The 26,504-nt window shown below is 39.5% G+C and overlaps 1 protein-coding gene and 1 long non-coding RNA gene across 9 annotated transcripts; one reads left to right on the plus strand and one right to left on the minus strand.

Moving 5' to 3' along the window:
• Window positions 1-378: 378 nt before the first annotated feature.
• Window positions 379-26,111, minus strand: LOC6574164 (exocyst complex component 4). 8 transcript variants are annotated; one of them, XM_032731663.2, is made up of 18 exons: window positions 25,893-26,111; window positions 25,270-25,452; window positions 7,738-7,788; window positions 7,613-7,676; window positions 7,218-7,546; window positions 7,076-7,147; window positions 6,250-6,362; window positions 6,021-6,183; window positions 5,760-5,959; window positions 4,304-4,397; window positions 3,635-3,975; window positions 2,825-3,578; window positions 2,633-2,757; window positions 2,253-2,567; window positions 1,788-2,189; window positions 1,124-1,727; window positions 859-1,065; window positions 379-800 (listed from the first exon to the last, which is right to left on the minus strand). In XM_032731663.2, the coding sequence occupies exons 2-18, from the start codon at window positions 25,360-25,362 to the stop codon at window positions 624-626; spliced, it is 4,104 nt and encodes a 1,367-aa protein (XP_032587554.2). In that variant the 5' UTR covers window positions 25,363-25,452; window positions 25,893-26,111; the 3' UTR covers window positions 379-623. The 8 variants fall into 8 exon arrangements, with proteins under 8 accessions (XP_032587554.2, XP_043864167.1, XP_043864164.1 ...); XM_044008232.1 differs by lacking the exons at window positions 379-800; window positions 859-1,065; window positions 1,124-1,727; ... (4 more) ...; window positions 3,635-3,975; window positions 4,304-4,397 and adding exons at window positions 6,622-6,627; window positions 6,853-6,861 and having other exon boundaries at window positions 4,778-5,959; window positions 25,297-25,452; window positions 25,893-26,105; XM_044008229.1 differs by lacking the exons at window positions 379-800; window positions 859-1,065; window positions 1,124-1,727; ... (4 more) ...; window positions 3,635-3,975; window positions 4,304-4,397 and adding exons at window positions 6,622-6,627; window positions 6,853-6,861 and having other exon boundaries at window positions 4,778-5,959; window positions 25,893-26,105.
• On the plus strand, window positions 23,837-24,946 carry LOC122757039. The gene is made up of 2 exons (XR_006356937.1): window positions 23,837-24,283; window positions 24,524-24,946. It is a non-coding gene; the product is annotated as an uncharacterized LOC122757039 (long non-coding RNA).
• Window positions 26,112-26,504: the final 393 nt, after the last annotated feature.

Consider the following 26,504-nt stretch of genomic DNA (forward strand, 5'->3'; position numbering starts at 1 on the left):
TAGTTTTTCAATAAATATAGTTACGGATATTACGCAATATTAATATTGTGTATGTAACATGTAAAATATATTGTCATATTGTTTCCAGCCCAGATTATATAAAAAAAAGCATATACAAATCAATAGTTAAGCAATACTAAATAAAAATACATTTAAACTACCATAAAACAATTCGTCAAGCAATACTAAATTCATTACATTTAAACAACGTAAATTTTACTTTGAATCCCATTTAGCCGCAATGTTAAGTGCAGCTTTAACACTTGATGTTCTGTTAATGTTGAGTTAACAGAGCTCTTAACTTCTGCCAATGTTAAATGTAAATAGACCCATGCAGGTGCTAGCTTGCTTTGCCGATTTGCATTTGTAACTTAAAACTTCGTTGTAACATTTGCATTTTATTGCGTATAAGCCATATTACAATATTGTTCATGAACTTTAGAATATAAGTATATAAAGGACTACATCGCAACACCAAGTGCATACCAACATGTTCAAAACATTTATAATCAATTTGGACTTAACACTAAGCATACTCTTTGCACTTACACATTAAAAATTATTATTGTTATATGTGTGAGTGGGCAAACAAGGCGCAAGTATATAAAAAAGAAAACTATCTATTATACAACAACACCCTTGGAGGGCTTTGCGCCCAATATATCGGATAGTTTTTGCTGATAGCTAGCCAATGAATTGACGTCAGTTATCCCACACGCTTTGCAGGATAATTGCAATGCATTCAGCAATTGCATCTCTGAGAATTGTGTGCCGCGTTCTAGCAACGCATTTAGTATTTCCTATAAATAAAAATGAACATTAAGACTTTATCTATATAATCACTACGGATGCTCTTACATCTGGTTGCATGCAGAGCAGCTCATAGAAATGTTTGGCCTGATCCAAGGCAATTTCCCTAGATGCCGTAATGTTGCTTAGCGTTTGCTGTAGTGCAATCGAATTGCGACACATGCGTTGCACTGTAATCTGATCGATGTTCTCCAAGTAGTTGGAAGCCTGTATAAGAATGCGCGCTGCTAGGTGAGCCAATCCCTCGAAAATGTACTGGAAAGAAAAAATTCTTGAGAAAGACAGCCGTTTGCTGTATGCTCATTAGAATTACCCTTGTTTTGCGTGGGTGCAGAGTGGCGCTGAATGCTTCATCCATTTCGGACAAACGTTTCGTTAGTACCAGGACTTGACGATCTGGTTCCAGTATATCATCCTTGGATCCCACATAGCTATTGGTTCTGACGCTCGTCTTGGATCGCAAATAGTGGAAGCATTGCACTCGAACCTCCAGATGCAGTACTAACAGACACGTGTTTGCGAGTTCATCGAATTCCAATGCCAAATTAGTCATCACCTTGATGGTGCCATCCTTGATGGCCACATTTGCCGCACACTCGGGCGTTGCTGTGGTCATGCCATTGACCAATGGACGCCTCAGCTCATTGGCAAACTCTGAGACACGGCACGAAAACCATTCCATGCTCTCTTGCAATATGGCTAACTCCTTAAGGACGCTTATGTCAGCCAAAATTTCCTGCTGTGTTATGCCGCCTTCACCTAAATTGCTTGTTAGCATTTCGGCCTCACGAATATTGCGTTGCTGGACCTGGAGTGGACTTTCCTCCTCAGACGGTTCAAAGTTGCCACGTTGCAGTTTACGCGTGTGCCTTGCGCGTTGACTTGAGGTCTTCAAATCCGTCCAATTGGGCAGAGTTCTACAACAAAAGGTAACAATGTACTCCATGCTTTGTGAGCCCAATGATAAAAAAAATTACTTTAAGAAACGACTTATGTCCTCATCCTTTAGCCAAGCAACACTATATATGCGCTTATCTTCTGAATCCGGCTGCACAATGCCCCTGTAGGCGGTCTGGCATATCTCGCGATACGCCTTGAGCAGCGCACACACCATCTTTAGCAGCTCTTCCGAGTAGCAGGGCAAATCTTGAATTAAATTCTTGGTCTCCGCCAGACGACGTTCCACCATGACGGTGGACTGCAGTAGGGGTCGACTTAGATTTAGAGCTTTCATTTCCTCGGGCGTTACAATGGCTCGCCAGGCGTCCTGATTCTTGGATAGCGACTCGATAGTCAATTGCAAGTTTCGATTATGACCCTTTGATAGGAATGTATCCTTTATATAATTATCCACGAAATCGTGCAGACTGCAAGGTTGCCTATTAAATGTAACATTAATAAATGAGCTGTTAGACTGGATAGATTATGATTGAAAAGCTTACCCTGGCTTACACTTCATGAAGTTCTCAATCTCCTGTATGTAGCCCATTAATGGCAAATACACTTTGGTGATCACATTCTGATCGGGCGTACATATTAACAGCTTTTCTCGCTGTTTTTTCTCATGCGGCAGCAGACCTGTCATAGATCCTTTGCCGCTGCCTAGATGATTGACACCTAAATTGTCATCAACTGAAGCATCCGAGGCATTGCGTCGATGCTCCTTGAAAGGCTCCTGAGTACTTCTGTTGCTGCTGTTGCCAACATTTCCGGCTATGTGCGATGATTTGTCAAACTTGAACATGGCTCTTTTCGTGCTGGCAAATAAGAAGAGAAATAATTTACAATACTTTTTTTACTAATAAACTCAGTCACTACCAACCTTGGAACTTTACGCCTTAGGAAATATGAGTTAATATTGTTTATGGGTTCCACAAAGCCCGTTTGCGCGCCCTCATCTGCCGATGCGTTTTGTATATCCAAATAGTCCGTGAGCAACAGTTGCAGCTGAAAAGTAAATTATATATGAAATACAAGCGTACAGTACATATGTATGGCACATAATGACATATACCACTGACTGAGCTTGCGCCCAAAAGTCCGTCAGGTCGTAGGGCTGCGGCCCCACGACCGCATACTTTTGACCAACGGCCAGGTAGTTCTTCAGCAGCAGCGTATGCGTCTTGGCAATAGCTTTGAACTGCTTGAATATGATATCTAACAGGTTAAGCAACGGATTGCTATCTCCTGCACCACCCTGTAATGCACCATCAGCTGCCAATTGATGCGTCGTGTGTCGCACCACATTAAGCAGCTCTGTTTGAATTTGGACTCGCAGTGTTTCCAGCGAATCGGGCACCTTGTGCAGCATACCAAAACATTCCACGATAATGGCGATAAAGTAATTCATGCTCAGTTCTGGATCGATCAGATCCGCATCCTCTATGATCTCGGCCTTGTCCAGATCAAAGCCCTGTGCCATTTCGCTCAATGCTTTGCGCACGCGGGCATTGGCCTCAATTCGATCCGTGGAGCGACGGGCGCCGATGCCACGCGTAAAACTGGAATTCAGGCGGCTCGAGTTACTGCGCTGGAACGCCTCATTAGCGGAGTTCTTATACACTTGCGTAACCAGCTCCTCGTGTAGCCGCTGATAGAGTTGTTGCCGGCGCGTTTGCAAATCGGTACGAAGATCTGCCAATCCCTCGACGCCCGCCAACGGGCCACTGAGCGTGGCTAAAGCATCGGTAAGCGCTTTGCTGGCATGCAAATACTGACGCTTCGTCGTGAAGCTGACCACACGTTGAGGCACTTTTCGTAGCTCCTGGCTGCAAAGCAAAATGAATTGTGAGAATCGAATATGGCTGAAATATTTGTTACTTACATCTGCTCCAGCATCTCAAGCACGTACTTGTGCTGTACTGCATCCGTCCACATCTTTTTAAGCTCATCGCGACGGCATTGCAGAAGCCGCTTGCAGGCGCCCAGATTCTCTTTGACCGCGTGGATGCGCTCACGACTGGCAGTCACCTCGGTGGACACTTGGCTGAATAGTGGCAGTACTTGGGTCAGCTGTTGGTCATGGCGTGAGACGAGTTCGTTTAATCGCAGATCCGATCGTTTGAATTCTTGTTCGATTTTATCCTTCTCCTTTTGACGCTCCTCGGTCGTCTCGCTGAAGCCCAGCGATTTGATGACGTTGACGAGAAAGCCACAGCCGGCGGACTGAAAAGCCAAATACAAATGAAACAAGCGCACACGCCCAGCAAAATTACAATCCACGAATTCGTTATTCTCATATATGAAAAAGGGCGTATAACAACAAAAGCAGCCACACAACAACACGAACAGAAACACAACAACAACCATATTATGAGTCCGCATCAGAGGTGTCGTCATCGGCTTGGTAATGCCAAGCGGTATTATGGGCAAAACTTGGTTGCACCGTGTTCTTGGTATAGCTCTTGACTGATTTACTCCACATTATGCTCAGTTTTTATGATCACATTAATATCCATATACTTTTTTTTAGCGATGTCTTGAATAAATGTACCTCATCCTTTCCATATTTAACGCCTCTGGGTGGCTTTGTTGGCGGCGGCGCGTCCATACAGATGTGCTTTAATATAAAGATAGCCGAGAACGATCTCCCTACTGTAAAATTAATTGATTTTAGTTCTTTTTGTTTTTTATAACATTTTGTGTTGCAATTGTTTTATTTCTTATTAAATGAGCTGCAAAAAATACACCGATGTGGCAGCCCTGGCTGTCAGTGTGACCGTGTACATGAGATTTACGTGTTTTTGTAATGAATTTGTTGCTCTATGAAATTTAGCAGCAACATGTTGCTGAATCATACGAGTTGGTTACCCGCTGAGTTGATTAAGATTTTCGATAAATATCGCAATATATATTTTTGAATATGGTGCAACCGCAATAAAAGGTGCCATTTGATATTTCCATTAAAAAACAACACCGCCGACTATATTTTATTAAAATGAAGAGAAAGTAGGTTTAGAACCTTGAGTTGTTTTGAACTTTGAACTTTATTGTTTTATGATTGCTACATCATATATTAAAGTGCGTGAATTATTTTTGATTTTGATGTCTAAAGCATTTGCATCACACTAAAAAGCCATTATTGCTTCGCAAAATCTCTACAAGCGTAGCTACAACAATTTTCTATCCTCTATTCTCTTTTGTTTTCTGTTTTCATGTTTTGCTTTTCATTGCTTTATTAATTTGATTAAACACATTAAATATATTTATTACTTTCGGTGCCCGATTGGATTCATAATTACCTTCGATAAGCAGCATAATGCTGTGGTGCTTTGAACTTACACTATATATCAATTGTGTATATAAATATATACTTCTTGTTCGTTATTTAAAAAGTATTTGTTGACTGGCTGAAAATACATGTTTCGAAAATTGTGAAAACAATTTTAAAATCTGGGAGTGCTGCAGTTTTTCTCATTGCAGTTTATCATTTTTTAGGTACGATACTAATCGGAGGTATTACAATAGATGATTGCTTGTACTCATGTGTTTGTGTCTGTGTATTTATGTGTGTATTAGACATTTTTGGCGAATTCTTCTAGTTTAGAGAGATATGATCCGTTACACATTTGGTTGCACAGGTGGGACATTGGGATTACATAATAGTAAACTTTTGCCTTTTGAGGAATTATTTCATTTGAATTATTTTTATTTTTTTATTTTATATATGTTTTTTAATATCTTTGTTAATTAAAACATTTACTAATTAAAATGTGGCTTAAAATTCATGTTGCTCAATTGGCTAAAAGGTAATACGATTGCATCATGTAATGATTGTTTGGCCTCTAAATTTGACAAAAGTTAACACTTTCACTTACTAAGTTAAGTAATTAATTTAAATATGCGTAATGTTAAACATAGTTACACGACGATACGTTAGATCTGTTGCTGATGCCCTCTCGCTTGTGTGTAACAGTGTTTGGTTTGGGGATTACTCCTTTTTGGGCGACTCACTGTTCATGATGCTTAGGCGGCGTATGTTGGGCTTGTCGTAGTCCTCCATGGAAACGCCACGCGATAGACGACGCTCGAAGGAACCAGAGCTGGCAGTAGAGAAGGAGCGGCCGCGATCCACACCGGGCATCACGATCGATGTCAGCAATCCTTGGCCCTTGCAGAACAATAGTATCGATTGAGCCACCTTAGAAGGCTGCAATAGTATAATGGGACATAATGTTATTTTATTATTAAATGGTCTATGTGTAACTTACAGCATCGGCCAATACGTCGCCAGCGCGTTCGATTTTCAGAATGGTTACGCGCTCTTTCTCCACGTCGCGATGCAACTTCTCCACCATCGAGGCATACGGACTGAGCATTCCCGTAATCAAAATGACATCGACTTTGCAACCTTTCAGTGTCAGATCCTTTCGACTGCGAATTGTAAACATTGATTAAGAGTACAATAATCAATAAGCTTCAATATTTGTGTTCACATACTTCATGAACGCCTTGACATAGAGGCCAACGTTCTTGCTGTTCAATGAGCGATGCAAACGCTTCTGATATTCGGATACGATCTTGTCCTTATCTGGATTCTCGCCAACAATTTGCTATGTGTTTAATTTGTTATGATTCATATGGTTTAATTTTTGTTGTGCAATGTGGATAAGCAGAACGTTTGCATTAGAAAATATTTAACCTGCCGGGCGGCACGCTACAACAGAAAGCTGACAGCTACAAAACTCAAGCCATGCAAAACAAGAAAGCATGCAAGCATATATGATGGACTATAAAATATATATAGTAAATGTATATAAGAATTTGGATTTTTTTCATATTGGCCGATTTCTTGATTGAGGATCTACGTACCGTGGTCTAAAAGAGAAATAATACAAAAAATAAAAAGGAAATAAACATTAATATACATGCGTTGTCAGAAAACCTAAAGCTGATAGATTTTTGAGCGAATTTGTATAAAGCTGAAACAGTTGGAGACTAAATTTATAAATCTATGTAATAAAGAGAGCAGTATTTCAGATGAGTAGCTACTAAGGAGAGCTGAGAAAGACTGGGGTTTAAGTACACTGTAAGACTGTTTACCTCCATGACCTGCAGTGCCAAGTAAAACAGTTCACAACATAAAATAGACAAAAAATAATATAAAGTAAATACAACATAAGAAAGAGACAGGTATTAATTAACCACGACAGACACAGTCACACACGCACACACACACACGCGTATATATACCCATACTGAATACACACACATATAGGGACACACTTAGTGCAAGTGTGTGGCAATTGCAACAACGATTACTTACATGTCCAAATTTGTGATACATTAGAAAGCTTTCAGCCGACTGGGCCACCTCGTCGCTTTTCCAGCTAATGAACTGTAAATGCGAAAGGGCATGACATAAATTAATTGCCAATCGAAGCGAGGGCACAGACAAGAACCCGCACCTTGCTCTTGAAGGACTGCAAGACACTTGCAGCACTGCCTGTGGCATTGATCAGGATAAGGCCCAAGGCCCGGCTGGGATGGGCGAGACCGAAACGGGCGAGCACGTTGGCGCCAGCCCCCTCGCCTAGACCAATTACATATTTCACATGTAGATAATCGAGCACCGTTACCAAATCTTCGCCCAGCGCCTGCAGCGACGGGAAGGGGAAATTGTCGGGCAGAGCATCCGCATTGTCGGCATGGCCGGGCACATCGACGTGTATGAAGCAAGAGCGCTCCTTGATTTCCGTCATGCATGGACTGCTCACAAATTCCTGAAACGAATTATCTGCCACATGCGGTAAGTAAGTGCAGTCAAATCTAAATAATTTCTACCCTCTTGCGAACTACGTACGATTGCAGCCCAGATCGTGCACGGTTATGAAGACAGCGCGTTTCTCCTGCTGCGACAGATCGCCCTGGAAATGAAAAGCTATTAATCAACTGCATTTCATTATAATCCATTTCTATATAATTTACCTGCACAATAACAGTCAAATCGCCGCATTTCTCCGTGCTGATATTGTATTTCTGCAGGCCGAAAAAGAGAAAACAGAAAGTAGAGAATCAAATGGAAATTGAATAATGCGCTGCTTTGTTAATGCGTTAAGCAAAATCATTCAAAGCAGAACGTAAAAGCAAACTAAAAGGCAAAATCATATTCACGTTGCCATTAAAACAAGCTCATGCGTGAAATATGACTGGCATGAAATGACCAAAGAAGCGAGTGAGATCCGGGTCAGAGGAGACAGAACCCCAAATACCCTGGCTAAATAATATTATCCTTAGAGACTGAAGTCTAAATGCTCTAAGTAATTTCATAATTTACAGGTATTAGCTAATTGCTTTACAACTCAGGTATTACTTTTTATAGTTAAGGATTTTCATGTTCTTTTTTTTTTTACAAAAATTTCATATACAAGGTAAAGTAAAAGACTTATTTATTAGGAATTTCAAGAGTCTATATATTTTACAATATTATGCTTATCTGAATTATATTTACGAAATGTTTATAAGCAAAATAATTTATCCGATAAATCATACCATGAATCAATTCTAATATGAGTGGAGTATATGCACTTCAGTTCCTCTTAACTCTTATCAAATACAAAATTGTAAATTTCAATTACAAAATGAAAAAGCGCATTTTAATATGAGAGTTGAGCCATTCAGTAAAAAGTTCAACGCATGCTACCGACGCTTTGAAGTAGGCAACGGAAATTGTGCAGCGGCGGAAAAACCAACAACTAACTAACAAAATTAGGTTCATTAGAAAAGCGCGTCGCGAACGAACTTTTTATTCCTTTATGTGAACTCGCTAACTGCAAGCGTCAACTAGTTACTAATTCGCCATTAATGGCTTAAATGAAATTATATACAAGTTGGAAAATTATAGCCGAAGCAAACTTGGCTGGGAATTGCAACCAACAATTTATAGTCGTTAGAATTTCGCACTTAAGCTCGAATGATGGAGATCGTAATTTATAAATTACTTAAGCTGAAGGCAAACAAATACACCAGGGCCACACCTTGAACTGGACGTCGAGTCCTTTACACATTGATATCCAGAACACAGAGAGAGACAGTGAGGAGCAGAGACAGACAGTCTTGGCCGCCAAGCACTTATTGAAATTGAGTGAAACTATAAAAGTGTCAAAAGACCAGGGCAAAGAGCATTGTAGCAATCACTCGTTTCTAGGGTCTCTCTAGTCCAATATGTTTTGGCCCCGCACAATTTGCGCGAGCTCTCTAATGTGGTCCAAAGTGTATTTGTGTAGAGCAAGCAAGTAGACAGTGAGGTAGGTAAACAAATGGAAATGCAAATGTAGCATCATCAACTTTTAATAGCCTGCCCATGCAGAACTATCCATGGATATGGTATAAAAATAGATGGACTTGCTATAAAATGCAGAGGTAAACCGAGCCACAGGGCTGCTGCTGCACATCCTGTTCGCCGAATGCCAATAAAAAAAAGCTGCGTTTTGCAAATTAAAAACATAAATAAAACATGTATCTACATGGCGCTAGCGAGACTACCGCAATAAATTTGCATAATTGTTCGGCCTGGTGGCCAATAAAAAAGCCAGAGCCCAGGGCGCCCATAAAGTCAGGCTCAGATGCTGGCTTAATGCAACTGAACGTTAACATAAAAAGCATTGTGCGTAATGCCACTGCCATGCCACGCCCCTGGGGCACGGGCAGACGAGAGCGCCGGGAGCTAGACAAACAAACAAAACAACGCAAATATTGTCGTTGACTATGCAGCTCGAAATGGAATTACTGCTGCTGCGAATGACGTTTGGGACGAGGCCCGCAATGCCAGCTAAGAGTTATTGTTGTATCAACAAAGCAAAACATGGAAACTGCGCGCATTGTCGTCACAAATCAATTGCAGTTAATTGGCCGTTTCAGACGCGAGAAGAAGAAGAAGGTGCTCATGGTACTTTAAGATGCAGAGCAAACAATTCAGAATCTGAATGCTATGACACAATATTCCTACTATTACTACTACTACTATAACTATGCTAGTTTAGTTTCCTTAAAGAAAAGCCAAAGATGTTATTTCTCTGATATATTTATGGACTTCTTTTGCTTTGAAAATAAAATGAAAATATAAAAGTAATGAAAAAATTAATAATAATAACACAACTTGCTCTTAAGCTTATTGATCACTTATTAAAACGAAAAATATGTATTTATACTACATAACGAAAGCTGTTTGCTATAATATTATTTTTATAATACAGATAACAAAGCTGCCTGCTATAGCCTCAACCACATAATTTCATTTTATTTAACCGTGAGTGCTCCTTTATATAACACCTACTAAACAATGCTGCGAACACACATACAAATAAAGCGAACAACTAATGTTTAGCCTGGAGATCAGCAAAATCTTACGACACAGCATCAAGCTCAGATAAAGCATGCCCATCCGCTCGATAATGCCATAAAAAACGTTTATAAATAATGAAATTGACAGTAAATTGTGCAGAGCTCTGATGTGCGAGCACCTGCCGCTCGACTGACTGCACTTTACGACCTGCCAATGTCGCCCCCAACTTGGCTGCGTCACGAAACGGCACGAGACGTCAATACGACGTCAGTTGTTATCGTTGGGGTTGACGCATTGCTTGATTGATTGATGTTGTGGCTGCTGAGTGGCTATCGCACTGGAGTGAAGAAGTTTTTATGTAGCAGCTCAACCGCACATGTCGTATACGTAATGTGCAAAGCTTTTGCTGGCGTGTGAGACATAATGAGGTGTCGCCCGACTTTTTGTTTTCCATTTGCGACTGTGATTTCGAATTGCAATTGCTCACTTTGCTTTGCCCGAGACATCTGGTCTCTATTGCTTTTCTCAACTAAACATTCCCATCAATCAATTACAACAAAAGAATAGCACAGCACTTGGCTCAATCGTTTGATTTATATTTTCTTCTGCTTGGAATATAAAAAACAATTTGGAATGCTTGTTAACATTTATTCCCATTGCTGTAGGGTGCGCATTTTAATTGACTTTTCAATGGGTCAATGTTTTGAAATTGTTTGCCTTGCACTTGTGCTTCATTCAATTGAGATACACGAGTTTTTTAATTCAACGAGAACGCGCTTAATTGACATACGCTTCATTAAATGCCGAAAGCGTCCTTAATTGGGGCATGCCACGCATCGGGCGTAGGTGTGGGAAAGCTTTCAGCTCGCTGCATTGCCAGAATAATTTACTATACTGAGTAACAGATTCAAAGCAAATTGAACTATTCAGTGTCCTTATGTGTTAGGAATACTCGATAGACGTACTTTGCAACTGGAATAAGACGGACAAACAGACCGAGTGGCGTCTGGGGAGGAAAATGTTCATTGAAGAAAAGCAACCTTTCACATCGTGAATAAGTATAATTATATGCCCCACCCACGCTCTCCATGTCCCTTAAACATCTCAAATAATTACAGTAATTTACTTACAATTGTATCATCAATTTTATCTTTTGCCAATACAGTTTCGTCTATATTTGGGGCACGAGGTTACATCCAATTTAACCTCACTCTGAGGTTTTACTATGTTTATATATACGTATATACCCGAAGCGCTCGTAATGCATTACATGACAGAAATCTCCTCTGGTCAGATAGCTGCCAGTTAAATCAGAAACCTGACCACATTGTCGACTCACATGACATGAGCAGGGAGGTCGAGCTATCCGATTACGACATTTAAATGTCGGGGCTTGCTCCGGTAATGATGCAGAATCACGACAGAATCAAAAGGCGAAAGGGGCTGCGCGAGCTGCTGTAGGCAGGAAACGAGCTATGGCAAAGCTCACAGGGAAACGGGAAAAATAGAGAAAAAATTGCTAAGCATGCCAGCCATACAGTTTGCATAGGTATTTGATGCGAAGAGTCGAGCCATCAGCAACGAGGTCAATGAGTTGACACGTACACAACACACACACACAACACTCTCACACACACATATACATATATGCATATTTGCTGAAGGGCAATGGCTCAACTATGGCTGCGTGGGGCTGCCCCGCCCACATTGCCGGCAGCCATATCGCATGGGCAAGTGATATAGTTTTATGCATGTTTGCCAGGCATTCAAGCATCGCAACGGCAACAAAGAGCAACGTTTAGTGGTGCAGCATAACATATGCTGAGGCAGATGCTGATGCAGATGCAGATGGAGATTCAGATGCATATGCATATTGTAGGTCTATGCATATGCAGCGCCAGCAACTGTTGCAACTGTAGCAGCAGCAACCGTTGTTGCATGTTGACAGCTCAAAATGAACAAAAATCCCCAAGCAAAACAAACGAACCAAAAACGAGACTCTAAACTTTTTCGAACAAGAAAATGCAATCGGTATTATATCCTCCCACACACACACACATGTACATATAGTATATACACATATATATCTATATATACTTTTGTCTGCTGCATAAACTTTACCTTGACCAAGCTGAATACAATGAAATTGTAGTTTCCTTCAGCTTGACACGCAAATTTACAAGCTCTGCAAGTTTTCTGTTGGCTATGAAAACTGACGGAGAAAGTTGTTGATTTCGAGACAGCAAATTGATATTGATATTGATAAGCGAATAGAAAATAGTTTGCAAGCTCTTCAACAAAGCATTGCCCAGTGGAACTCAACGGAAAAATAACAGTGGTTAGTTAAAAGTTTCTATGCGGCTGTTCAGTGCAGTCAAGGACATTTTCTGCAGTTCGATGCTTAAAGCTGTGCCAACATCTGACGAAGTGTTCTAGTAAAAGCAATGCTAACAGCTAACGGCAACTGTAACACTTAAGCGGCAAGTTTATCTAGCCAAGTGCTTGTTACTAAATTCTGGACACATTTCTGTTCTCGCTTCGGTCTAATCAACGTTTGCTGTGTCTAACTCAATCCCTGAGCTTATATTAAGTTACATTTATTGCATTCATAATTTAAACGTCAGTTTGCTCTCTCTGGCTGTCCTTGTTTGTATTCGCTGCTCCGTCTAACTAGCTGAGCTAACAAATGCTGTTTGTTTGTTTATGGCTAACACCAAAGTTTGTTCGTTTTTGTCCACTTCATCATGACCAAAATGTATTCAAGCGTAAATGGATTTTCGGTTCATAACCACATATAGACACAGACCCAGACCCAGATATACACATACATATACACACAGGATGCCTACATATTTGTGGAGGGAGACACACTTCTGGGCTCGTTGATATCCCCAAGCGCTTGCCACATCCGGAAAAATAAAACAAGTCATGTAACTCAAAGTTAGATGGTCGAGTATTTGATACCCTGTAATTGAATACCAGTGACAATTGTTTAGTAAGTGCCGGGAAGAACGAACGACAAAGTTTGCCTGTAATATTTCATTTCTAAAAGTTGTAGAAGTATATGAAGTCTCTGCCGGCATTACGCTCCCATTCAGATGATATCAGTCTTCATCTACATGCACAGGGCAACCGTCTCTCAGCTGCTGCACATGTACGTGTGTGTGCATGTGTAGGCACTCATATTTGTGTGGTTAAGTGCTGTCATGTGTCGCTTGCCAATACGCAGACATCCAGCCGGATGTGTCTGTTTGCTCATCAAATTGATGTTACACGTTTGATATGGCTGAAAGCATTGCGTAAATGCCTGCCGATGCGTCCCTCAGGTGTGCAAAATGCAAATTCAATAATTACCAATATTTGTTGTTCACTTCATTCGTTTGGTTTTCCATTTGTGAAACGTGGAATTGATTCAATTATAATATACGAAATGTGCATACATTTTATAGAATTTAAAGTTTTTTATGGCAATTCGCACATTTCAGTTCATTAACGCCTGACAGCCATTAGTTGGAATTAATATTTAAGTGGTGGCCATGATGCAGCACATTTCAGATTGGCAGAGCTCTAATTGGCCCACGGCTGCTATTACCAATAAATAATTCGCGCAATGCACGCAGAACGCTGTTTAATATTGACAAATTAATCAAATGTCATATCGAAATTACATACTAATGTAATGCGAGTTGAATTCGCTCAACCTTGAAACCAGAAATACTCATTTAAATTCAAATAATTATAATGAAGTCAATAAATAAATGAACAGAAGTAAATAAAATTATATTTAAATTTAATTTTAACCTCTTTTTTCTGAATACTAATTTAATTAAATATAAATGTTAAGCCAACATATAAAAGCTCCTATTACAATCGACTCCTAGGTTGTATGTCACTTTATGTAATAAACAAATCTATCAAGGCTGATCATTAATTATGAATTTAAGCAATTTCTGCTTGTAAAATGGCTGCTGTTAATGATATTTCACGCATTGGCGAGCATTTCATGTATTCACAGTTCAATGACAAATTACATTAATATTTGTGAAGGAATATTTCGTCGAATTATAATACAAAATTTGCATGCACGAGCTCAGGTAAGCTGAGTCGATTTATTCACCTGGCCGTTTGCAATGCTCAATCTCATTGAAATTATCAGCTTTGCAGTCCACAAGAAGAACTGCGTAATGCACTCCCTTCCTCAAGTCCACGGCAAAATTGGTTTTCTACTTAGCTGAGCGTGACTTAAGCCATCATTAACACTGTCAGCTTGTAAATCACTTCCAGATCACTAAACCGTCATTGGCAGCAACGCATAAACTTCACTCCTGCTACCCCAGGCGGATATTAAGTTTAACTTAAAAGTCTTTGCCATCATCTTCATTAACGCTCGCTCTTTAGCTGCCCATAATGGAGGCGGGCATAGAATGGCACGCAAACGAGCTGCTAATTGAAAATTATCCCTCGCCAGCTATGCCTTGGAGATTCGGAAATCCTATTAGGAATTATGGCATTATAGGCGACGTCGCGCAAAGTTCAAACTCACGTAATACCTGATATATGTATTTATATGCTCCGACACGCGCATTTGAATCCTTGTCGGGATTTCGGGTACTGTGCACAAAAAGGCGTGCGAATAAGAGCAGTTCGTGAAGCATGCTTTAAAAATAAAACTTTTGTCAATCACACAACGAAAAAGTGACGGCAAAACTTTTGACCCGGTAACAAAGTTTAGAAGCCGCAATAGGTAGGGTTTTTACAAGAGAGAAAGAGAGAGAGACAGAAAAAAATACCAATTAAAGGTTATTTAAGTTTTTTAAGCATCATGCAGACAGCCAGGCTGTCAGTCTGACGAGAACGATTGTTGGCATGGCATGACATGGCTGAAAGGCTGTAGGGCTGGTTGGCTGTAAGGCTGCTTGTCTTATGCGGCGTATGCGCTACGTTGCCTTGAAAACTTTGACACTTTGCCAATGGCAAAGTTTAACGTCGGCATTAAAATGAAAATATTCACAATGTTGTTGGCAAATGCCACAAAGCAGCAGCAGAAACGTGAGTTGGGCAGCAACGCGAGGAGCAGCTGTGTCCTCCTCTTGAAAGTCTTGCTGCGTATGTGTAATGTTTATTGGGAGGACAACTCTAATGGAACTAGAAAGTTCATTAAAAGTGCAATTAAAGCTATGATTTGAGTTCAAAGAATATCAAAAGCTGAGAAATAAACCAAAAATAAGTAAATAAAACAGCTTTGAAAACTTAAAGTAAATAAATAAAAGCTAAAAAATTGTCTTGGGTTCATTTCAGCAGCAAAACTATTTGTACACGTACAAATAAAGAGAATTCTCTGAAGCGAAGGTCTCACATAACACCCAGACACACACATACATATGTATACACACACACCCACATGCTGGAAAGGCATGGCATTTTTTAGATTGCTTTGGCAATTTGATGTAATGAAAGTTTATTCAATGCACAAGGCCATAAACTTGCTCCACGATGCCCCACAGACAATTCAAAGGGCAGCCAAATAAGTGAAATGCCTGATTAAACGGCGGGCCGGGCCATAAAGAAGTTGCTCTTCGATCGCACTACCATATTTGGCTGCCGTGTAAGTCCACAAATTACACCAAAAAAGGCAGAAAATATATTATGTTACCCAACGTCCGTCTCTCTCTGCCAAACACACACTCTTTCCTTCTTTCAATCTCGCTCTCTCTCCCTCTCTCTCTCACTCTATTTGCTGCTGCAATAACGAGACGCATGTAAATGGAAGATATTTGATTATGTGTGTGCGAGCGTAGTTCATATGCGTATGTATGTGTGTGTGAATCAGTGTTGCCAGCCTTTGAGCTCCGAAATAAGTTTGATTGTGGCTAAATGGACAGGCTGGAAACCGGGCTAGATGAAAGCAATATATATAATAATTTGGCAAACAACCGACAAACGTGACATATAGGCTAGTATTTTCTCGAATTCTTTCCTATAAGTCACTTCACTTTACCTCACTTTATTTTACTTCACTTCACTTCACTTAACTTTACTTCACTTTATAACACTGTAAGTTTGACCCCCACCGGGACTGGGCGACTGAAGTAATGCTTCAGTTGCTGCTCCTTATATAGGGCAACATTTTCTCAATGCCTAATCGTGCTCAAATGTTGACCCCGAAGTCAGGTAGGCATCGTTACAGTCGATCTCTAAGCGACCAATGGGAACGCTCTCTGCTGCGTCAAGCATTCTAGTTTCGTTGGCTTCGTAGGAGTCGTAAGAGTCGTTACAGTCGATCTCTAAGCGACCAATGGGAACGCTCTCTGCTGCTGCAATCATTATAGCTTCGTTTGACTTAAATATAAATACGAAATGAATACTGCTGCATACATATCGACCACATAAATGATCTTCTGTAGCTCTTCCTTGCCCTTTGATTTTGTTAGGCAGGCAGACAGAGGCACAGGCGGAGAGACGGGCAGAGCATACATAGTTAAATCGGATTATCTCATTACTATTATTATTAGACGCCTTCATTATTAGATAAGGACTAGACCTTGTGCACAGTCTGCCTCGATCTCTGGCTATACCTATACCAACACGTACTCATTTTCAGCCTGAAACAGGCTGAATTGGCAACACTGATGTGTATGTCTGTTTGTGTAGTCGTACATAATATATACGCATATAGCAACCCGAGGCACTGTGCACATATTCTACGAAACGCATAAAAAATAAATGAAAACTATAACAGAGATGCAAAATAAATAACTCTACAGATGCCCTATATATTTTGAAAGTTGTACGAAACTAAAAAGTTATATAGTTCTATTTATTCAAAAGATATATATACTGATAAGAGCAAAATTATTATATTATTAATTTATTCAGGGAAATCGAATTGGGCTGAAGAGTTTTCCAAATAGAATACAAATAAGCATTTTATATTATTCCATATACATTTATTTTGAACTAATCCTCTTGATTGTGATTGAGGGAAAAGGAATGGAATACATGGTCAAAAGTGGAGTTTTTCTTAATTAATTTTGCATTCTTCGCGGTTGGCTAAGAACAAAAGAGTCAAAGTCAGCAGTTGAATAAAACAACAGCTCAACGGAACGAGAAAACAATGCAAAAAGGAAACAAGCTGAAAACAGAAAAGAAAAAAACAGATATAAATGGAATCTGGGCAAATTGGAGCACGCAAAAGAGAAATTCGTAGCATGTTATTATCTGAGGCGAACGGATATAAGTTTGGGTTGTCAGCATATTTGGAATTGAAATTGAATGCGGACGCACACGCCACGGGGCATGCAGCGTTTGCGCTTGGTTAAGCCAACAAAGAAAAAAAAATACGTTGCATACTTTCTCGCTGCTGATTCAGTTAAACACAGACTAAGCTAACACAACAGGATGTGGCAGGAAAGGGGGCAAGAGCTGAGTGGGGCTGGCATTAAAGTGGACAAATAGTCTTCACGCAAGGCTGAAGTGATATATGCTAAATAGAGCTGAAGAGAACCGAAGAGAAATTGGAAAAATCTATATAGAATGCAAAATGTGTATGATAAATTTTAAAACTTATATTCAGAGAGAGATAGAGAGGGAGCGAGATAAAAACATGGAAAACCTCTTGCAGTCCACGCTAAATTTAGCTGCCCGCATCCCTAGTACGCAACGAGACAATGAAACAAATGCAGCATCATCAATTTGTATTATGCCTAATTACCCAGTCTCCTATTCCTGTTAAACACTGCGAGATGACTTGCAACAATTATGGCGGACCGTTAATAAGAAACTTGATAAACGGCCAGCAGCCATGCTCGTGGGCCATTTAGGCACCCCAATTTATTTGGACTGCCAGATGCTAGCGCAAACGGCACGTAAATGACTATGTTAACGGTAATGGACGCACAACAGCATACACAATGCACACAACAGTTATACAGCTATAATCACACACATGCACACACACAGATACACACACGCATGTAGAGCGACAATTATGCAATTTTTATGCGTCGCACAACAAAAATTATGCTATGCCCTTTGAGGGGCAAACATGACAGCAACCAAAAGGCACCACGCAGCAAACACCAAAGCGACTAATACATACACACACACGCACGCACACATACAGGCCCACAAAGAGCATGCAAGGTCATTTGGCTTGAGCGGACTTTTGTCGCCTTTTGCATGTGAGCGTGCACGAGTGTGCGTGCGTGTGAGTGTGACTGCAGTTGAGCCCAGGCTTAAAGTTGAGCATCACAAATGCGCACCAGAGCATCCCAGATGAACCTCAAAGTCACGTAGTAGTCACGTTTCGGCGGTCTGCCACTGCAGGTGGTCGAAAAATTGCATATGGCAGAGCAGATGGCATCGCTAACACATAATTAAGCACACAGATGGCAGCAGCCGTAGCAGTCAGTCACTGTGCTGGCTGCTCGAATGGGCCCATAACTTACGCTAATCTTCTCGGCAGCTCCCACTGCTCGGTGCTGGGGTGTAACCGGCTTGGACATGTCAGCCTACAATCGGAATTCACAACACACTTGTTTCGAAACACGAACAACAACGGGGCTAACACACAAACGTTTTCGGATTTGCCTGTACCAGGCGCTCAGACGCAGTTGGCAGCGAATTCGCTAAATGAACAGTTCCTTTCTCAACTGGTCGCAGCTCTGCCGCTGCAAGCGTATTGCGATTTCAACGATTCGAACGTTCGACGACGACTGCTGCTGCTGTAGCCGCATTTGCCTTATCAGCGCAGCTTGGATGCGATGACGCCGCCGGAAGAGACACGAAGCGCCAACGACGACGACAACGAGGCAGGTACGAAGCGTCGCTGCGACCGCTACGAAGCTGCTAGCAAAACAAAATGCCCAAAAGATGTTATGGTAATGGTAGCTGTCGTTGATGCTGGTGTGTGTATGTGTGAATTTGTGTGTCTGTGTGTGCGTGTGTGGGTAATGGTAATGGTACAACATCCCAAGATGTTGCGACGCAAAATAAGGCATTAAATTTTGTTGTGGGGGGTGTCAGAGCGCCGCTGTTGGGCTGTAGGGCAAACAGGCAGGCAGGTGGGCTGTCAGTTTCTAAGGCGTTGCCAGATAGTTTTGTAACAAAATTAATGGTTTGCCATAAATGAGATGGAATAGCAGAACTCAGTTATTTTTAGTATAAATGAATGTTTATGATACATCTATATTTTATGTTTGATTTTAATTCATTGTACTAAATATATGAATATGTCTTGTCTTATTTCTGTAAGAAACTTTGTGGTAAAAAATGTAAGAGCTAAATTTTGAAACAAATTCATCAACTAAACTTCTATTTGACTGCCTTCAATATACTGAAAGTTCATATTGATTAATCTTCTCTTTGGTTAGTTGCCTTTCATTTATTATTATTTAACAATCTGGCAACACCAGTTGACGCCCACGCCAAGTGTTTAAGCACATTGCGAAATATCGTTGCCTACTTGCGAGCTCCATCCACATTTCGACACACACGCACTGTAAATGTGTATGTGTGTGTTGTGCGAGTGTGTGTGCATGTAATATATAAGATTGCTTTTGTTTTAGCTTTCGCTCTCAGAGGCATTGTTTTTGCCGTCTCTTTATGGCGCAGGCCGTCGCCATTGTTGTTGTCCGTTCTAAGCGCCTTTTTGTTTTGATGCGCTAATTTGCCAGCTGACAGAAAAAGAAGAAAACCGCCATCGCCATTCATTTATCCAGCTAGCTGCGAAAGCCACCCAAATGCCGTTTCCGCCAAAGAGTCGCACAAAATATGCGCATTTGATATTTACGTGGCGTAGGTCAAGCCAGCAAAAAGGCAGAGTGTCCTTCACTCCCACGCAGATCTGGGTCTGTCACAGGCATAGAGCAACACACAATGACAGTCGCATGCTAAAAATGCATTTGCTAGATGGCGAAATAGTTCAACTATCAACATATGCATATTTAATATATATATACATAAATAATAAACAGAGGACAAGAAAAACGAATCCTCCAGCCGTGAAACAATGCGCGAAAATAATGAAGAAGTGAATACGAATGCGAATGTGTGAATGTGAAATGCTGCTCACGTTCACCCGTGAATATCACGGCTGTCAATGAGCACGGCCATAAGTCTGATGAGTTTTTCTTTTTCAAACCATTTTTGTTTTCCTTTTCGCACTGACACAGCAGAAAAAGTGTCGTTGGAAAAACCTGCATAAAAACTGCGACACTGGGGCATAATCCATGGGTTGAGCTTCGTTAAAATTCAAATTACGACAGCAAACTTTAATATGAATATTTAGCGTTACATATTTTTTGCCAGCTCATGTTTTTTTAATAGAGTTGATTAGAGAATACTAAAATTTAGTTTATATCTGCCTGGGACAAGGTTAAGGAAGCCACGGGTCTTCATAAAGACAACTACTTCATATTAATATAAATAGAAAAAGTTGTTTAACGAGCTATAGTGAAATTCAATATATTCTGTAAAAAATTTAAAACAACAGTTCAGTTCGAATAAATAAACTTTCTCCCTATTCTCCCTATTTTTTCGTAGCAAACTCATTTCTCAACCTTTGCCTCAACAAGTGCTACGCCTTAAGCTAATCAAATCCCTAATCGTTCGCTTACCTTTAAGTTGTTTTTGTTTTGCGTTCAACTTGAGTCAATCAAGCGAAACTCAATCACAATCTCATTTGGCTGAACTTAGGCAGCTTTCTTTTCTTCCAAATGGTTTTGTTTAACACTTTTGTATTATCTGGCCCTTATTTACATAGCCATTCAGGGAGTACAGACATTGTGCCACGCCCCCGTTGACACAGCTGGTTGCCTTTGGCAAGAGGCTTACGGGCTTTTCAATTGCTTGGCAGCTTTTCTGCCTTCGACTAGGCACCGCACTGAGCGAGCGCATGGCAAACTTTTTTTTGCCATTGTTTGTTGGCTTTTTGTTGCGTTTACTTATTGTCACGCCTCCGACACGCCCACAAAACGCCCTAACGCTTAGGTAACGCGTCTTTTCTATGTAGTTTGTTTTGCAGTTGTTCTACCTGCAGTTGTTCTTGTTTATTTGCTTTGCGCACCTGCCTGGGTAATTGTAGCTGACATTATTTTTGTTCTTGTTGTTGTAGTTGATGTCGCTACTGTTAGTATATTGTTTATTTGTGTGCTCAGACGTCTGTTGTTGTTATTGTTGTGTGGTTGTGTTTTCACATTTTATATACCCTGTAGCGTATCATGACGGGCTATATCAAGTAAAGGTATTGCAATAAAGTGCAACGCTCTTGACCTTAATACACATTCTCAGTTAAGATAACGAGGTAGATAGATTTGCCCATGTCTGTACGTTCCCGTCTAAGAGCCAAGTCACAGCTGAGCGTCTAATCGATATAAAGTTTCTATCATATATGTATATAACTTATTTCAATCGGATCGGAATTTTATTTATATTTAAAGGTGATTGAATTAAAACTACTTTCAACAGCAGCAAAAGTAGTGTAATCAATTTTTAAATTACTTTTTATATACAGTATTTACGTTTTATTTATTATCGACATCCTCTGTTATTGTTACTTTTTTTCTTTTTTTTTTTTAATTCTTTATCTCTTTCGCTTTTTGTACCTCATCTGCCTTACCCCACGCGCTCTGCAATTAATCACTTTCCTTTTTTATTTCACTCTGTTGCTTTAATTAAATTGAAATTAAGAAATTACATTCGCGCCTTAACTCGTTGCCTTTGCTATTCACCATAGCTGATAAAAATGTTGTGCAATAAATGGCCAACAACGAGGCGTATACGCAACGTGTTCGTGTAATCCACTTCTCATTCACACATTGTTACGTGATTTACATTCTCTTTGAGCTTTAACGATGCCAGCGGCAATAACAACGAAAGCTCAAATTGCAAATAAAATTGGAACATAATTTGTTGACAACATTGCAAACAAGGCAATTAAAAATTAATATGCAGCTTAAATGAATTATAAGCAAACCCAAAACAAATATTGTGTGACAAGTTCAAATTTAAACACATAATCACATTATTTTGCTATGAGAATAGAAATGCTTCTGAAACACAGAAAACAAACAAACAAACAAAGCAGGTCACACACAGCATAGAATAATTTGATTTGAATTTTTAATTATTTTTATAGAATTTCAATCAAAATAAATTTGTATTTCTTTATATAAATATTTGATTGATATCGGTTGCGCATGAAATTTAATCCTCGTTTTAATTTAAGCAAAATACTTATCATCCTAGATAAACATACTCAAGTATCAGCAGACTCCTTAAAATCGAGACGCTCAAGAACAGAATGAATTGAACTGAAGGCGCTTTAAGTGTGACCCCAGGACAGAATCAAGTGCTTGGCTTTCAATATGAAATTACTTATAAACCAGCACGGCAAATTCTCAGCCACACAAAAGCGAAAAAGTAGTCGACAAAACAACAGACGACACTTTAAGACCCCGCGATAGGATATATGTTTGTATAAGTATATACAAACCAAAAAGCAAAAGAGCAAAGAAATATCAAGTACAAACTCTCCGACTTTGCTGCAAATATTTTTTTGGCAAGCAATCAAGTTACGAGCCCTCTTTCTCTTTCTTTATCTCTTTATCCCTCTCCGGCGCCCTCTCTCTCTCTTTCTAGCCCTCTGCCTTCTCTCTCGCCTTCTCTTACTCACTCTATCTTTCGATGTATTCAAACAATGTTTACGCACGCATTTATTTATGTTGCACTTTATTAGCTTTTTATCGTTCGTTTATTTTGTTCCTCGCATTCTTCTTTTCGCTTGGCTAAATGCCTCGGTTTCTCATCCCACTTTTTCATTATTTGCTTCGCTTTTTTCGATAAGGCAAATATGCCAGTACCGATAAAGACATTACCATCATCGTGTCATGATAAGAGCGCCAGCAACGTTCGAATAAATCTGAGCACAGTTAATGCAACTTGATTGATACCTTTTTGCATATTCGTATAAGGGACGCTTTCGCCTTACGGCAGCTAATACTTGATTTTCTATTAGCGCCATTTAATCGTAAGCCTCAATCGTTAGGGTTTCTTAATATTTATGACGTTGAATTTAATGTAATGCTATTTTAAAGATTTTGATAATCGCAATAATAACAATTAACGACTTAATTTTCCATTTTCAATGGGTTCAGGGTATAATAGGTATGGGATGGAATATCAATTCCCATCCAGGCAGACTATGTACAAGTTCAGGTCCCTAAGAGAATTATATATCAGAAGAATTATAAATATGTATGTTATAAATATGTATGCATTATAAATATGTATGCATCAATATACATAAGCTATTTATCAAGAATATTCGGCAGCGTAATGATCAAAGCATGTTTGTATCCTATTGTGTGTTCGTATGTCTGTCTGGATATATATCTCTCTCAATCCGTCTGTCTCTCTGCTTAACAAATACAAGGGACGAAGAAGGGCTACAGAAGATCATTTGTCATTTGATCATATTTTTCTATATGTATGTTGCAGTATTAATCTCATATTTATAATTAAGTCAAACAATACTCAAATAATTGTAGCAGCAGAGAGCAGAGAGCATTGGCCACTTAGAGATCGACTGCTACGACTCCTACGAAGCTAAATGCTTGACGCAGCAGAGGCTGTTCCTATTGGTCACTTAAAGATCGACTATTACGATCCTTAGCTGTTGTCGGGCTCAACATTTGAGCGCGACTAAGACTTTGAGTGAAAGTCGCCCTATATATAGGGTCGCAGCTGCAGCTTTTCTTCAGTCGTCCAGGCCTAGTGGAGGTCAGCCGTTCAGTGCAGTAAAGTGAAGTGAATTAAAGTAAAGTAAAGAAAAGCAAAATGTGTGAAAATATTTAATGATCGTTCAGCGAAGCATTAAAGACAGAAGAAGTACCTAGAGGAAATTCTTCTACTGAAAACTCTTCAGTCTGAAACTCTTTGATAAATACTTCGAAAAAATATTTTAAAGAAATATTCGAAGAAACACTGAAGAAAATTGTATAATTTTTATTCTATATATATATTTGTAATAATTAATATTTAACGGAACAATAAGAGCTGCCCTCGTCTGTCTAAACATTACACACACCATTTGGCGTTCAATTAAAATTGCTGTTGCTACAATACAAATTATATGTTCGGTCAATGGCCAACTGTATTTGTATATATATTAGTATATATGTGTGTATAAATGTATGTGTATGTTCGTAAATGGATTGTGTTTGCTTCGCCCGCTTAATTAATGCTACAGCTTTTTATGTGAGCATGCATATATGGATAGATATGTAAATACATCGATGTAACTATTTATTGCACTGTCTTCATTCAATTGATGTCACTGCGAGAGCTACTCAGCCCGATAAAGACGCATTCGCTTTGCACAATTATAGAGCCAATTTCGTGAACTGTTTAATTTGAGAGATTTATTTTTAGCTCAAGCGTACATCGACTTTTTTGTGCCCCAAACAGAGCACAATCATCGACATCTCAGGCTATTAGAGAAAAACACACAGTCATTGGCGTTGACGTTGCGCCAAAATTACATAGCCCTGGAGTAATTAAGAAACAAAGAGTCAATTGAGATGGCAAACCCATTTCGTAATGGAACGAATACACACAACAACAACCAAGCAAACACTCTTCCTGTTGGTAAACATGTCGGGTCCTTGATCGTCATACATTTAATGCGCTTCACTAATCGTTAGTGCAATAAATTGCAACCAAGTGCTAACACATACATATTATATCTACATGCACAATATATGTATATCTAAATGTTTATTTGGTTGGCCATATAATATAAGAGATTAATTGACAGAGCATGCCAAAGCCAGGGCAGCGAGCCAAGTCAAATAAGCACGTCTGCTCGAGTCTAAATTCGTAATGCCTTACACCCACGCCCATAACGTCTAATCAAATAAGTATTGATATCACCCATATGTACATAGAAGTATATATATATATATATGTACATAAATATATATCAGCGAGAAGACATTGCATTTCAGTTTATACACTAAACGAAATTGAAGTTGCCATATCAAAGTACGAAATGTTATTGTAAGAGTTCATTGTAGAGGTCGCAATTAACAAACTGCAAATTAAAACAAACAGCAAAGAGCAGAAAGCAAAAATAAATTGGTTTATCTCACGCATTTTGGTCACTTGATACCGTTTACCTCATATATGGTATTCAAAATTCTCACCCTCTCCACCAAACTCTCGGCCCGGCGCGCAAACGAGGCGCGTTTCTCAGCGGCAAGGGCGGACATGGTTTGGTCTTGGTAACAGATATGGATACACTATCTTTGGACTCGATGCGTTTTAAATTATTTTAATTGAACTCAATACACGAAGAACGGCTGCAACGAGACAAGCAGAGAGCGCCAGCACTTAATAATTTAGCACAATTCATAATAGTTATTTGTTTACTGTTATCTAAGTTATATCACATGATCGATGGCATTCGCAAGCTTGTAAGGCACACAAACACTCAACATGCATGGCTTGACGGTTGCATTAATATTTAATATTTAGTTTATTTACAAACTGCGATAGTTGCTGCCAAAAATCGAAACAATGAAAACGCATTAACAACAATGACAAGCGGATGTGATGGCAGCTGCAAAAATATTTCTACAGAAATAATTTTGAATTTGGGCAGAATATCAACAGACAAATTAAGCACATACACACATGCAGGAATAATATAAAATATGCGCACACAATAATTTTTGTAAATGCAAAATATGCTAAGAGCGTCATTTGAATTTTAACGAATATTATATAAATATATGTTTACCGTTAAGCGCAGCACATTGACAATAAGACACGAAAGAGTGTAGGCAACTCAGCTGCCTATCTCAGCAAAAAATATTGGGCAATAGTTGTTAATAACTGGCATCAATAGATTGCGCTTATTCTCAATAGTAAATGAAAACTCCGTTGCCGATCGCATGCGCCTCACGTCAAGACGTTGTGCTAAAGAATACCGCCGAAGAACTGATGTCACTTTAACGGCTGAATCGACTTTTGTAGCCCCAGTGAGCGAAGAGCTCAGACAAAGAGCGCATAGAACTGTAGCGAATTGTCTTGAAAGAGCAACAACACAGAATATAAAAATAAGTAGGTATTTTGGATGTAGTATTTTATTTTTAAATATGCGCTTGTTGCACTCTTCATTGTTCGGTCATTCGTGCATTGATTTATGGATTTAAATGCAAAAAAGCAACAGGTGGTAGTGACGCAGTTGCCTGAGCAAATTACTTCCAAGTCTAACGTTACAAGATATCCACTTACCAAATTTAGGCTCAATAAAGCATACATTTGCATACCAAAGTGTACTTAATTATGCAAATCGTACAGCTACAAAGATGCATAAAATTATATTAAATCAGCATTTAGCGTCTTTATT

This window comes from Drosophila mojavensis, unplaced genomic scaffold (assembly GCF_018153725.1).
Source record: "Drosophila mojavensis isolate 15081-1352.22 unplaced genomic scaffold, ASM1815372v1 contig_277, whole genome shotgun sequence".
Lineage (NCBI taxonomy): Eukaryota > Metazoa > Arthropoda > Insecta > Diptera > Drosophilidae > Drosophila > Drosophila mojavensis.